This window comes from Bos javanicus, chromosome 11 (assembly GCF_032452875.1).
Source record: "Bos javanicus breed banteng chromosome 11, ARS-OSU_banteng_1.0, whole genome shotgun sequence".
NCBI lineage: Eukaryota > Metazoa > Chordata > Mammalia > Artiodactyla > Bovidae > Bos > Bos javanicus.
In genome coordinates this window covers 5,685,095-5,699,114 of record NC_083878.1, presented here as the reverse complement: position 1 = coordinate 5,699,114, position 14,020 = coordinate 5,685,095, and the positions used below count along the sequence as shown (strand labels likewise).

Here is a 14,020-nt window from a genome sequence, read left to right as displayed (position 1 = left end):
TACTCAGTGAACGTTGCCTCGACCTGGCCGGGCCATTCTGAGCGTGGTGTTTTTCTACAGGGACGCCCGCTGACCCCTGTGGCTCCCCATCTGCTGTACACTCCGCACCACTGCAGCAGCATGGAACCTTCCTCATCCCCAGCTCCCAGCATTCAGTGGGCTGCCAGTCATGAACTAAGCTGCTGCTTCTCTCCTTTTCACCTTTTCTCCTTGCCGCGCTTCACATCCCATGACTTGAGGATGGTGAGAATATCCTCACCAGTTTACATTGGGACATCAAAGGTGCCTTGGGTCATCAGTTTCTCTGCCAGCTTTGTTCACCATCTTCCTCCAGGGGCGGGGGGCACTGTCTTCTAGCACCCGCTAAACCCAGGTTCCCTTTGTGTAGACAGGAAAGCTCACTAAGGTAGGCTTAGAAGCTACAGTAAGGATGGTTACAAAACACTACTCCTCTGAAATTAGGTCCAGGACGTACGTGGTCAGATTTTTCTCTGCAGAAGAGCAGGTAAAAGATAGGAAATCAAAAAAAGTCTACAGAGAGATTGCCAAAAGTCTCTGAGCCATGGACATGGAAATTTTGTCTATTAATTTACTAAGTCATAAGCTCTAAAACAGAAAGCTTCCCTCCCAGAAGATAATTCTTAGTAAAAGACTGGGACCTCTTGTTTTGGTCTTTGTATGAGTGTGTGTATGTGTTAGTCGCTCAGTTGTGTCTGACTCTTTGTGACCCTTAGGACATTAACCCGCCAGGCTCCTCTCTCCATGGGATTTCCCAGGCGAGAATACTGGAGTGGGTTTCCACTTCCTCCTCCAAGGGGATCTTCCCGACCCAGGGATCGAACCTGCGTCTCCTGCATTGGAGGCAGATTCTTTACTCGATGAGCCATGGGGGAAGCTCCGGTCTTTGTACAATGTCACCCAATTTTCCTTTTCTTGAAACTTGCCTCAGTGATGGTGGCAGCCACTCGAGCTCACTCTCTAGCTCCGAGGGGAATGGGGACCTGCTGTGAGCCCAGGGCAGCTGTTCTCTTCGCCAGGGGCTGTCCTCACCAGCCACCATGTGCCACGGAGGACTCAGCCCACCTGGCCCTTAAACTCTCCTCAGGGCTTTGGCGGGAGTTGCAGAAAAAGAAATCCTCCCTATTCCCTTCCTGCATCAACAAAACCCAAGAGTATAACGTTTTCATGATGAGGTTTTCTATTCCACAACTGCTTGAACTTGCAGGTCAATTAATTATTCTACAGAAAGTTTTTCCTGCTTAATATTCAGCAAACAGTAAAATCAAGATATGTGGGAAAAACTTTGGGTGCGACAGACGTGTGTGTGCATGTGTGTCTGTACACACATATTGTTAACAATTTAACAGTAAAATTTAAAGGTCTAATTGGTTTTATTAAATGATTCATGAACTGGGCAGCATTCCTTCTAGCAAGCAGAGAGGAGCTTTGAGAAGCTGTATAAAATGGAAGGCTATTACAAGCAAATGGAAGGAAAGAGTAGATTGTTTTGGGCTTAGGTAAGCTACCTGTGGGAGACAGAAGTTACCTCACTGGGACTGACCAGAAATTCCCATTGTTGTTGTCGCTAAATTGTGTCCGACTCTCTGCAACCCCATGGCCTGCAGCATGCCAGGCCCCTCTGTCCTCTTCTATCTCCTGGAGTTTGCTCACATTCATGTCCACTGAGTCAGTGATGTTATCTAACTATCTTGTCCTCTGTTGTCCCCTTCTCCTCCTGCCTTCAATCTTTCCCAGCATCAAGGTCTTTTCCACTGAGTCGACTCTTTGCATCACGTGGCCAAAGTATTGGAGCTTCAGCTTCAGCATTAGTCCTTCCAATGAATATTCAGGGTTGATTTTCCTTAGGGTTGACTGGTTGGATCTCCTTACAGTCCAAGGGACTCTCAGGAGTCTTTTCCAGCACCACAATTGATGAAGGTATCGATTCTTTGGCGCTCAGCCTTCTTTATGGTCTGACTCTCACATACGTATGTGACTACTGGAAAAACTTCCCCTGTTATCATGTACATACTTCCCTGACAAGCTTCAACCCATATCACCTGAGATAATTGTCCTGTGCAGGGAAGCCAAAGCATCTTGTTTCTACCTTCCCTATATAGATGGAAAATGTCATTAAAAATGTAGGTGGGAACCCATGTGTGAACATAGTCACTGGGGAGACCTTGGTGGGTACAATCTTTCACAGCCAAGCATGAAGAGCAGGAAGGTAGATAGTGAGGGAACCTAAGAAATGAGCTGTGAGTACAGATAATGCAGAATGGGTAGGATGGTTTTATGTGTTAAGTTTCTTTTTAGCCTACTTGCTTGTCTTTTCACCAGATGTTTCTGGACAGTGGAAACCATAGTTAGATGATATATGAAATTGTTATACATTTGAGGACAACTTTGTGAAGATTTATTGGGTCTTAGTGGAAAGGACTTGTTGAGAGAAATTTCCATTATAATACTGCACATGCTCAGGATCGGGGAGTTCCAAGGGGGAAAAAGGCCACAGAGCTTTTATCCGATCAATAGCTCATTACCTGTCGGCCAGTAACTCCATTAACACTAATGATGGCTTGTTTCCGCTTCCAGCAACAAGTTTCAGCAAGAAGTTTCAAGAAATGACGGTGGTCATTTTCTGCAGAAAGGCACACCATCGCCTGTTCACTGTGCATCTGTGTCACAGACGGCTGGAACGTTTCCCATAGTTTATTTTTATCTCCATGAATCCTGTAGTATCTGTGCCTGATGTTTAAAAATTGTCTGCCCATGGCCATTATACAGGATCAGGGAACACTGATGTCTCCTACATTTTCACTTCACCATCCTAAAGGAATTCCTCATCCATCATTTAGCTCCAGCTCATTTGAGCTGGAATCAAGATTGCAGGGAGAAATACCAATAACCTCAGACAGGTAGATGACACCACCCTTATGATAGAAAGCGAAGAGGAACTAAAGAACCTCTTGATGAAGGTGAAAGAGGAGAGTGAAAAAGCTGGCTTAAAACTTAACGTTGAAAAAACTAAGATCATGGTATCCGGTCCTGTCACTTCATGGAAAATAGATGGGGAAACAGTGACAGCCTTTATTTTCTTGGGCACCAAAATCACTGCAGATGGTGACTGCAGCCATGAAATTAAAAGATGCTTGCTCCTTGGAAGAAAAGCTATATTAAACCTAGACAGCATATTAAAAAGCAGAGACATTACTTTGCCAACGAAGGTCAGTATAGTCAAAGCTATGGCTTTTCTAGTAGTCATGTATGCATGTGAGAGTTGGACCATAAAGAAGGCTGAGCACCGAAGAAATGATGCTTTTGAACTGTGGTGTTGGAGAAGACGCCTGAGAATCTCTTGGACTGCAAGGAGATCCAACCAGTCAATCCTAAAGGAAATCAACCCTAAATATTCATTGGAAGGACTGAAGCTGAAGCTCCAATACTTTGGCCACCTGACGTAAAGAGCTGACTCATTAGAAAAGACACTGATGCTGGGAAAGATTGATGGCAGGAGAAGGGAATGACAGAGGGCGAGCTGTTTGGATGGCATCACGGACTCAATGGACATGAATTTGAGCAAGCTCCCAGAGTTGGTGAAGGACAGGTAAGCCTGGAGTGATGCAGTCCATGGGGTTGCAAAGAGTCAGACTGAACAACACTCACTTGAACATCACCATGTTTTCTCAATGTAATGGTAGTGTGAATATAATTGTGAAAATAAGGAACAAGCATCCTCAGTGCCCAGGCTTCCTAGGTAGCTCAGTGGTAAAAAATCCGCCTGCCAGTGCAGGAGCTGTAGGTTCGATCCCTGGGTCAGGAAGATCCCCTGGAGAAGAAAATGGCAATCCACTTCAGTATTCTTGCCTGGGAAATCCCATGGACAGAGGAGCATCGCCAGCTGCAGTCAATGGGGTTGCAAAGAGTCAGATATGACTGAGCAACTAAACAACAATATACTCAGTGTCCATCAGGGGCTGGGACCAGTCTATCAGTTAGTATCAGGTACCTATATTCCCCTTCACTCCTCCAATTTGGTTGCTGCTCATTTGGTCTCCTTTTCACTCCAGAGGAGGTAAATGTCCGAAGGTGGATCCCTTTCCCCCACTCTCTGAGGGGTACAGCTGGGTCTTGAGCAGTGTGGCTCCTATCGCTTGCAGCTCTTGTTAAAGTGCCTATTCTGAGTGGGGCCCCAGATCTCTCCTTTCTAATCAACTCCAGGTGATGTCAGTGCCGCTGGCTGGCAGAGCATCTTTAGAGCAGCAATGTCTGGGAGCTGTGCCTCCTGCCCCACAGCAGAGTCTACTCCCAATTATCCAGGTGACTGAGTGGAGGCCAATTTACAGATAACCAAACATCATGGTGAAAACCCGAGTCAGCCCTTGATCATCTAGGGACAAAAGAACTGTGACCAGTGCAACAGGAACCTGCAACAGGGCCCCGCCCCCCCACCCCCCATTTCCCCAGCAGGTGGGCTTAATTAGGTTGATAGTTAGGCAGTAGTTCATTAGAATGAGGGTGGGGGTAAGACCTAAAGCCCAGCCAGCCCAGGCTGTTCTGGGAGGAGCTGGGACTAGCCCTGAGCACTCACCAGCAGAGATCCTTTGGAGCCTCAATTATGTATTGATCATTATTAATAGATAATCCACAACATGTGGTCCTCAAACAATGCAGAGGTGATGGAACTCAATAGAATGGTCTTGAAGGTGGGCTTCTGAGGAACCCATCATGACCCATCTGGGCCTAGGGTGCTCAACTAGTGCTCCACTCAGACTGTGTGGAGGGTCAAGCCCATTGACCTCGGCTATGTTCATGCTGTGTAACCTGAGTGACCTCTCCTAATTGGGAGCATCCACTGTGATGCCTTAAGCTCCTCTCAAACAGAATGTGATCTTGTGTGCGGGCTAAGTTGCCTCAGTCGTGTCCGACTCTTTGTGACCCCATGGACTGCAGCCCGCTAGGCTACTGCTGTCCTTGGATTTCCTGGGCAATAATATTGGAGTGGGTAACCATTCCCTTCTCCATCTTTTCCTATAGACGCAATAGAAAGAAAGAAAAGAAGGGGAAAACAAATTTTCTCCTTGTGATAAGAACTCTTGGATTTGCTCTCTTAACAACTTTCCTGTGCTTGGTACGGCCGCGTTAGCCATAGTCACCATGTTACACCTTACACCCTTGGTACTTATCTGTTCTCTTTTTAAGCACAGCCGCAGGTGGTGGTCTTGACCAGGCCTTGGAGCCAGGCTGGCACTCAGCACGCGGAGCTGAGCGCCGGGCAGGCTGAGGGCACCTGTTCCAAGAGCGCAGGTGGCTGCGGGCCCTAGAAGACGCGGAAGGCATGCAGAAAACGCGCGGGCGGGGGGCGCGTGCAGAGGAGCGCGCACGTAGACGCGCGCGGGGTCTCCCGGGGCGAGGAGAGGAGGGTCTGCGGGAGCCGCCGGCGGTGGGGGTGGGGTGGTGGGCGGTCCTGCACAGGGCGGGGCTGTCTCAGCGGCCGGAAGCCCGCGGTTCCGGCCGCGCCCTGCGCCCGCCGCGGGGGGTGGAAGTGCGGCCTGAGCACCGAGCCGGTCCCGCCACCCTGTTGCGGCGGCGACTGCGGGGAGCCGGCGGCACGGCGCGTGGACAAGGGCGACGAGGCCTTCCGCGCGGGCGAGTACGACACGGCGTCCGAGCTCTACCGCTCGGCGCTGGCCGGCCTGGCGCAGCCCGACCGCGGCCTGTGCCTGCGGCTGGGGGACGCGCTGGCCCGCGCTGGCCGCCTCCTCGAGTGCCTGGGAGCGCTCCGCGGCGCCGCGCTGCTGGGGGCGCTGCGACTGGACGAGCTAGGGGAACTGACGGTCAGCCTGGCGCGCGCCCTGGGCCCGCGCGAACGGCGGGAAAGCCCGGGCCGCGCCCCCGGGGAGGCGCCCCGGGACCTGCTGGGCTGCCCGCGCTGCCGGCGGCTGCTGCACAAGCCAGTGACGCTGCCGTGCGGGCTCACCGTGTGCGGGCGCTGCCCCGAGCCGGGCCGGCGCGCCAGGTCACGTGGCGCTGAGCGGCCTGCTGGAGAAGTCCTTCCCGGGCGAGTGCTGGGCGCGCAGGCTGGCGGACCAGGCGCGGAACCGAGGCCGCGCTAGCCAGGGGTCACCAAGCCCTGGACCTGGGTAAGTGGGCGCGGGCGCAGGGCCGCCTGCCCGCGCACCTGTTGAGCCGCAGGCCCGGGACGGGAGAACTTTCTGGAAGTGGTGAGGCGAAGAGCAGAAGCCAGGTCCACCCGCGGGCGGTCTTTTCCAGGACCTGCGCGGCATTGCTGAACCGTCTTGTGAGGCCAAGACTGCTTTTTCACCCTCTCTTGGGAGTGTAGTGAAGGGTTTTCGGTGGTCATGTAGGAAAATGCAGATGGCTCACGCTCTGGGGCAGGGCGCAGAAGAGAACCTTGCGGTGGGGCGGGGTTTGCTTTGGGGATTCAGCTGGTGAACCCAGGAAGGATGCTCTTAACACTCTGCAGTCAGGCTCTGACCTCTCTCCTCTCTCAAAGGCCGTTAGGTGCTGTTACGGTGTAATTAGCTTTTTTAGACGGTTATATATCCTCTGGAGGAGGAAATGGCAGCCCACTCCAGTATTTTTGCCTGGAAAACCCCGTGGAAGGAGGAGTGTGGCGGGCTACAGACCCTGGGGTCGCAGAGTCAGACGCGACTTATCGACTAAACCACCACCACCACGTTACATAGATGCCAAAACTTTAAATTTCTTAGTATTTTGAATCCAGCTATGTAGTAAGAGTTAAGGTCAAGAGGGAAGGCTTACCCCTGAAATGTAAGGGTAATTCAGCATTAGATAAACCATTCAGTAATACCAGCGGGGAGACATGTTATATGTAACATACCCACATGTTATAATGCCTTTGTAAGAAACTAGGAATAAGAGGCAGTTTAACCTAATTTGATAAATATTCTCTTTCGGAAGATTTTAGCAAACATACTTCATGTTAAAACATTAGACATTTTTTTTCTTAAATTCAAGAATAAGAGAAAAATGTTCACTACCACCGCTGTTGTTGCAACATCAAAGGAAACAGTACAAATACTAGAATGGAAGAGTCAGCTATTTTTTTCATCAGGTGTGATTATTTAGAGCATTCCAGAGAATCAACTTGCAGCAAAGTGGGAACAAGATGGAAATGTCTATTCTCACATAGATTTGCAGTAGGTGTATTTCCCAAGCTCAGAATATATTTCCAGCAGCATTTTCTTTCTCTCTCTCTTTTTTGTTTTTGGTTTTAGATTTCTAAAAATCTCTAAAAAATTTCTGTGTTTCAAAATGCATTTAACTGTGCCCTTGAGGCACTTTAACCTGATATTGGGTTGGAAAGGATTAATCTGCAATTATGTTCAGTGTAGATTGACTACAGAGGCTAATATCATGAGACGAATATAATAGAATTCTATGAACACCTTCCAGGCAGTGAAATACTCAACTAAAAATTACATGTTTGGGACTTCCCTGATGGTCCAATGATTAAGACTCCACGTTTCCAACTCAGGAGCCTTGAGTTCAATACCTATTGGGGGAACTACCCAGGTAGTTTTTTGGTGGCCAAAAAAACCACATAAAATAGAAGCAGTATGGTAACAAATTCATTGAAGACTTTAAAGATGGTCCACATCAAAAAAAAATCTTAAAATCACATTTGTGACTGACATCAGTATCGCATAGTACCTGTGAGCATTTTCGATGAATATGTAAAATTTCATTATAGATCAGGCGGTGAACATTTTCAGTTGATTTTTATGAGAGGGGACACTAAGTCTGAACCTGAATTGAGAAAATTTTACCTTCTGGAAGAGAATTCCATTTTTCTAATTGTTTGTGTGTGTGTGTGGAGTGTATGTGTGTGCTCAGTCGTGTCTGACTCTTTGTGACCCCATGGACCTATATTACAAAAATATTTTGAATTTTGTCAGCAAATATGTTATAAAAATTTGTTTTCTTGTTATATAAATACCTGCATATCCTCGAGTTGACCTTTTGTCCTGCAAAGCCTAAAGTGTTTAATACCTGGCCTTTTACAGAAGAAAAAGTTGCTGATCTCTGTTGTAGCTAGTCAATGTCTTTTTAAAAAATTCAGCTTTTTCTTGTTTGGCTTTCCATTCCTGCTGTCCCTTTCCCCTTTGCCCCTGTCATACCCTTCTCTGTATTATACACTTGTAGCAATAACACATTTATGAGCAGTGCCTGCTCATCATGTCTTGACACAGTTATCTTTTTGCATGAGTTCTTTTATGCCTGTTTTCCCAGTTAACTGTGTAAACTACGAAGATACAGAGTAGGGTTTCAAAAGCACCAACTACTTACTTTGAGAAAAAGTCAAGCTCAAGGATTTTGAGCAAGCTGAAAACCTGTGTGAAGTAGAGAGATGAGAACACATCTTAGGTGGCTGGAGTATTTATCGATCAGCTAAAAGGCACACTTCAGCCCTGTTTCAGAGATCCTAGCACGAGTATGGGTGGAGTGAATCATGTCCAGCAGCATGAGAAATAGTCGTAACGGTTCTGCTTTCTTGAGCTCTGGCTTTGTCGTGCTTCCGTGGTGCCCTGCCTTCTCAGCAGTTCCGTAGACTGTCATTAGATCTCTTGGCTTCTGTGCAGCTGGACTTAGGTCCTTAGCAGCATATGGGTAATTCTCCAGATCTCTTCTGTTTGAAGAATCTAGGGAAAATATTTTTTTCCCCTTCTTCTCCCATGTAAGAGAACATATTATGAGTACAATTATGGTCATGAATCGGCACCCACTCAGTTGTACAGAAAAACAAATTATGCTTTACTATGTTTTTAAGCGCAAATTTCCTTGTGTACTTTCAAGAAAATTACTCTAAATCTTTTATTTTTCCGTGCCTAGTTATGACATTAAGATGGCTCAGCATTTATTCAGTGGAAATTATGTTGTAGCTGCTGTGTGTGTGGCAGGCTGTTTTCTTCATGCATTTTGAGATATCACTCGTTCTCGTTTCTGATTGCCTGAGAGAAGCTGTGTAAAATATACTTACCAAACTACGAAACTCTACATATGATTTGAGAAGTTATTTATTTTACCTTTTTTTTTAATTGGAGGACAATTGCTTTACAATGTTGTGATGGTTTTTGCAATACATCAGTGCAAACCAGTCATAATTATAAAAATATTCCCTCCATCTTGAGCCTCCTGCCTCCATCCCACCCCTCTAGGTCATCACAGAGTGCCAGGCTGGGCCCCTGTGTTATACAGCAGCTTGCTGTTAGTTGTTTTTCATATGATTTTGTATATATGTCAATGTATTTTCTCAACTTCTGCTAGCCTCTTTTCCCTGCTCTGTCCACAAGTCCGTTCTCTACATCTGTATCTCCATTTCTTCTCTGTCAGTAGGTTCATCAGTACTATTTTTCTAGATTCCATATATATGCATTAATATATGATACTTATTTTTCTCTTTCTGACTTTCTTTACTCTGTATAACAGACTCTAGGTTCATCCACCTCACTACAACTGACTCAAATCCATTCCTTTTTATGGCTGAGTAATATTCCGTTGTATATATGTACCACAACTTCTTTATCCATTCATCTGTCAGTGGACAGCTAGGTTGCTTCCATGTCCTGGCTATTGTAAATAGTGCTGCAGTGAACATTGGGATACTTGTGTCTTTTTTAAAAAATTTATTTGTGCTGGGTCTCAGTTGTAGCATGTGGGATCTTCGATCTTCCTTGCAGGCTGTGGGATCTTTTTTTTTTTCTTTAAGTTGTGGCGCGTGATCTGGTTCCCAGGCCAGGGATCAAACCTGGGCCCCCTGCATTGGGAGCTTGGAGTCTTAGGCACTGGACCACCAGGGTCCTACACATGTCTTTATGAACTGTAGTTTTCTTATTGTCTGTGATAGCTCGGTTGGTAAAGAATCCACCTGCAACACAGGAGACCCCGGTTTGATCCCTGGGTTTGGAAGCTCCTCTGGAGAAGGGATAGGCTACCCACTCCATTATTCTTGGGCTTTCCTTGTGGCTCAGCTGGTAAGAATCCACCTGCAATGCGGGAGACCTGAGTTCTATCCCTGGGTTGGGAAGATCCCCTGGAGAAGGGAAAGGCTACCCACTCCAGTATTCTGGCCTGGAGAATTCCGTGGGCTCTATAGTCCATGGAGTAACAAAGAGTCAGACACGACTGAGTGACTTTCACTTTCACGGTAGTTTTCTTCCTGGTTTGTTAAGGAATCTCCATACCGTTCTCCATAGTGGCTGTTCACATTCTCTAGTTTACATTCCCACCAACAAAGTAGTGTTACCTTTATGTTCGTTTTCTAATTGAATATTTTTAATCACTTAAAGATGATTTTTTAAAATGCAGTCATGTTTATTTCCATCCCTGATGTCTTTCAGCTCCTGGTGATAATTCATTATTGCTGCTCTGAGCAGAGTTGTATTTATCCATGAAGAACTATGAACAGGCTCTGCAGGTTGCTGGTGAAGTTTGTCAGAATGAATCTCTCTTGTCTAAGGTATTTGTATGGGTCGGCTTTGGAGATAATAAATGTAAATTTATGGAATGTTCTTAATAAATTATTAAATAAGACTATTGTGATCAGGCAGCTATAGACAGTGTACATTTCTCTCAGTTTATAGGTAGTATAAATGTAGCAACCACTTCATAATAATCCAGCACAGTTCAAAAGATCAAGTTTCCAACTGGATCTAGATAAGAAACACTAATTTAGATTACTCTTCAGTTCAGTTCAGTCGCTCAGTTGTGTCCAACTCTTTGCGACCCCATGAATCTCAGCACGCCAGGCCTCCCTGGCCATCACCAACTCCCGGAGTTCACTCACACCCATGTCCATCAAGTCGGTGATGCCATCCAGCCATCTCATCCTCTGTCGTCCCCTTCTCCTCCTGCCCCCAATCCCTCCCAGCGTCAGAGTCTTTTCCAGTGAGTCAACTTTTCGCATGAGGTGGCCAAAGTCCTGGAGCTTCAGCTTTAGCATCATTCCCTCCAAAGAACACGCAGGGCTGATCTCCTTCAGAATGGACTGGTTGGATCTCCTTGCAGTCCAAGGGACTCTCAGGAGTCTTCTCCAACTTAGTAGATTATTAACTGAATAATATGCCTTATGCACTGAACAAATATGTAAACAAAATAAAAGAACGTTATAAATTTGTGAATTAAAAGATATGTTTAAGATTACAGTTTAAATAGGAAGATCATATAATAATCATGTCTAGCAGTTGAGCCCTAATATACATGGTGAATATAAGCAATCTTAGTAAAAGGGTGAGTTTTGTATGTATTCTGGAATAATTTTAATCTCTGTGTCTTGGCTGGAAAGTTCCAATATCTCTCTGTGATACAAAATGAGGTTGGCTGACCTAACAATGATAGCTTAAGTTGTCCTTGAGAAGATTTATAAGCCAAAGAATAAAAGGTATAGCTTTTTTCATGAATCTTTGAATTTTAAATCCCTTAAGATATTTTAAAGTTTTAAAGAACTTATGATAAGATGAATACCTATAGCATTCTCTATTTAATAATTAAGATATTTTTCCTCCTGCTGAATTACTTTCTAATTATCTTTGTTTTAGAAACACCGAAGAAACAGTAACCCAGGTTAATAGATAATATGTAGCCTGTTCTCCCTTTTTCCTTTATTTTATCCACCCAGTCATCCATCCATTCAGTCATTTATTCATCTATCCAACCATCCAGTCATTCATTCATCCAGCCAGTCATCCATCCAGTCATCCATTCATCCACCCATCTATCCAGTCATCCACCCATCCAGTCATCCATCCATCAGTCATCCACCCATCCAGTCATCCATTTATCTGGTCATTCATTCATCCATCCATTCGTCTGTCCATCGATCCATCCATCCATCCACTCATCCATTCATCCATCCATCCATCTATCCATCTATCTAGTTATCCACCTGTCCATCTATCCAGTCATCCACCCAGTCACCCATCCATCCATCCATCTATCCAGTCATCCATTCATCCACCCGTCTATCCAGTCATCCACCTGTCCATCTGTCCAGTCATCCACCCAGTCATTAATCTACCCAGTCATCCATCTGCCCAGTCATCCATTGACCCATCTATATGGTCATCCACCCAGTCATCCATCCATCCATCCATCCATCCATCCATTCATCCATCCATCTATCTAGTCATCCATCCATCCATCTATCCAGTATCCAGTCATCCATCCATCCAGTCATCCAAGGCTCTAACTGACTCAGTGTCAGAGGAAACCTGCTGGAAGCAGTTCATTTTTCTTAAATATGAGCAAACAACTGAGGACCAACAAGAAAAAAATTGAACAGCGCAGAAGAGAAAGATTAAATGATGGGAACAACTGACTCCAGTGGAAATGTAACACGTGAACTAGTCAAACAAAGCATAATACATACGGTGGTTTGAGAAAATATTGCCTCCATAAAGCAAAAACCAAATGCTGTTGGGAAATACCGATCCATGTTGTGTTTTGTTCATTTTCGTTGTGGCACTCTGTATGCTGACACTTCATTATAGTTATTTCTGTCATGTGTGTCTGCTCCCACAAGCCCATATGTGCCTTGAAGACGGGAACATGGTAGTGACCGCTGATCACTGAGCGAGTTAAAGGTGCTGGGCGCCCAGTTCTCTCTTAGCCGGTCCCTTGGATCTGCTTTGGGATCAGACTCGAAGTGTGGACTCTGGTGTTCTGATCATGGATCATACTTGTGGGACATTCCCGTTTGCCCGATTTATAAAGTGGTCAATCTGAAGCCATCCTCTGTGGGCTTGTGTTTATTCTATTTAATATGAAAGTAAAACTGTTGCAGTGATTTTTTTTCAGGGCTGTTTGTACACAAGTGTATCATCACACTGTTTTTTTCAAATGTTTGTCTTTGGATGCATCCAGGGGCATCATGTGAAAGCCGAGGCGCTCTCTGGACTGGGAAGAAGTAAGGAGACGTTGAGGGAGTTTCTCTACTGCCTTGCTCTAAATCTTGAATGTAACTCAGTGAAGAAAGAAGCCCAGAAGGTGTGATTCCCTTTCAATGACTTGCTTCTTTGAGTCTTACTTTCTGCCTTTGTGTTCATGCTGAGTAGCTCCTTTGTGTAAAATAAGCGAGAAATGTAACTCTGAATATTCATGACAGTGTGATTTAAAATGCACAATGATAATGATGAGTTCATGCATTTGATAACCTTCATCCATGGATAATGCAGCACATTTCACGAGGCAGGGCACATATATCTCACCTCTGCTGAACTAATGACATGTATCAGTGAGACAAGGTTAATGTATGACGCTGGGGATGCAAGGTGATTTATCCTAGAGTTTGTAATTCAAATGTTAGAGTTGGTGCAGGAGCCACATAAAAGACATATGTACAATATATCAATTCAGCTACATAGGTTGACTTGAAATTTTCAGCAAAGCTTCACCAATGAGATGCAGAAATATCTACTCTTTTATGCAGATCTTTAGCCTAATCTTATTAGAGGTCATCAAGTCACACTTGGTGTAAAGATCTACCCTGTTAAAAAAAAGCTCGTAAATGGTAGTTACACAGCCTTAGCATTTCCAGTGACCATGAGTTCTTGTTTTTACATTTCCTCTGAATCTTTTAGGTTTGTTATGTATTTTTCAAAAGTGTTTTAAAAAATGCTTTTTTCCTCTTGGTAATTTTGTAGGTACTGTGTGAGGTGTTTTTCCCTGCTTCAGAAAACATGCCTTAGAATTTAACCTCTTCCACCCAAAGTATACTGTTGAACATGAGATTAAAGGCTCAATTTCAGAGCCATATGAACAGCCAGGGTCCTGTGGAGGAAGGTGGCAGTGCAGGAAGGTCTAAGGTAGGAAGTGCGTGTATTTGTCAACATTATCTCTCTTTTTTTTTTTAATTGAGCTGCGTAAGGTCTCAGTTGCAGCACACAGGGTCTCTTGTTGCAGCACACAGACTCTCCAGTTGTGGCTCTTGGGCTTTGCTGCTCCAGGGGATGTGGGATCTTAGTTCTGACCAGGAATG

The 14,020-nt window shown here is 45.4% G+C and overlaps 1 protein-coding gene across 1 annotated transcript in view; it reads left to right on the top strand.

Moving 5' to 3' along the window:
- The first annotated feature begins 430 nt into the window (after positions 1–430).
- Positions 431–14,020, top strand: part of LONRF2 (LON peptidase N-terminal domain and ring finger 2) — a 32,102-nt gene continuing 18,512 nt past the window's right edge. The window contains 7 exon segments of the mRNA XM_061431320.1: positions 431–505; positions 5,325–6,020; positions 6,022–6,101; positions 6,103–6,143; positions 10,386–10,504; positions 12,907–13,029; positions 13,686–13,847. Coding sequence (XP_061287304.1) covers positions 431–505; positions 5,325–6,020; positions 6,022–6,101; positions 6,103–6,143; positions 10,386–10,504; positions 12,907–13,029; positions 13,686–13,847 — 1,296 coding nt within the window.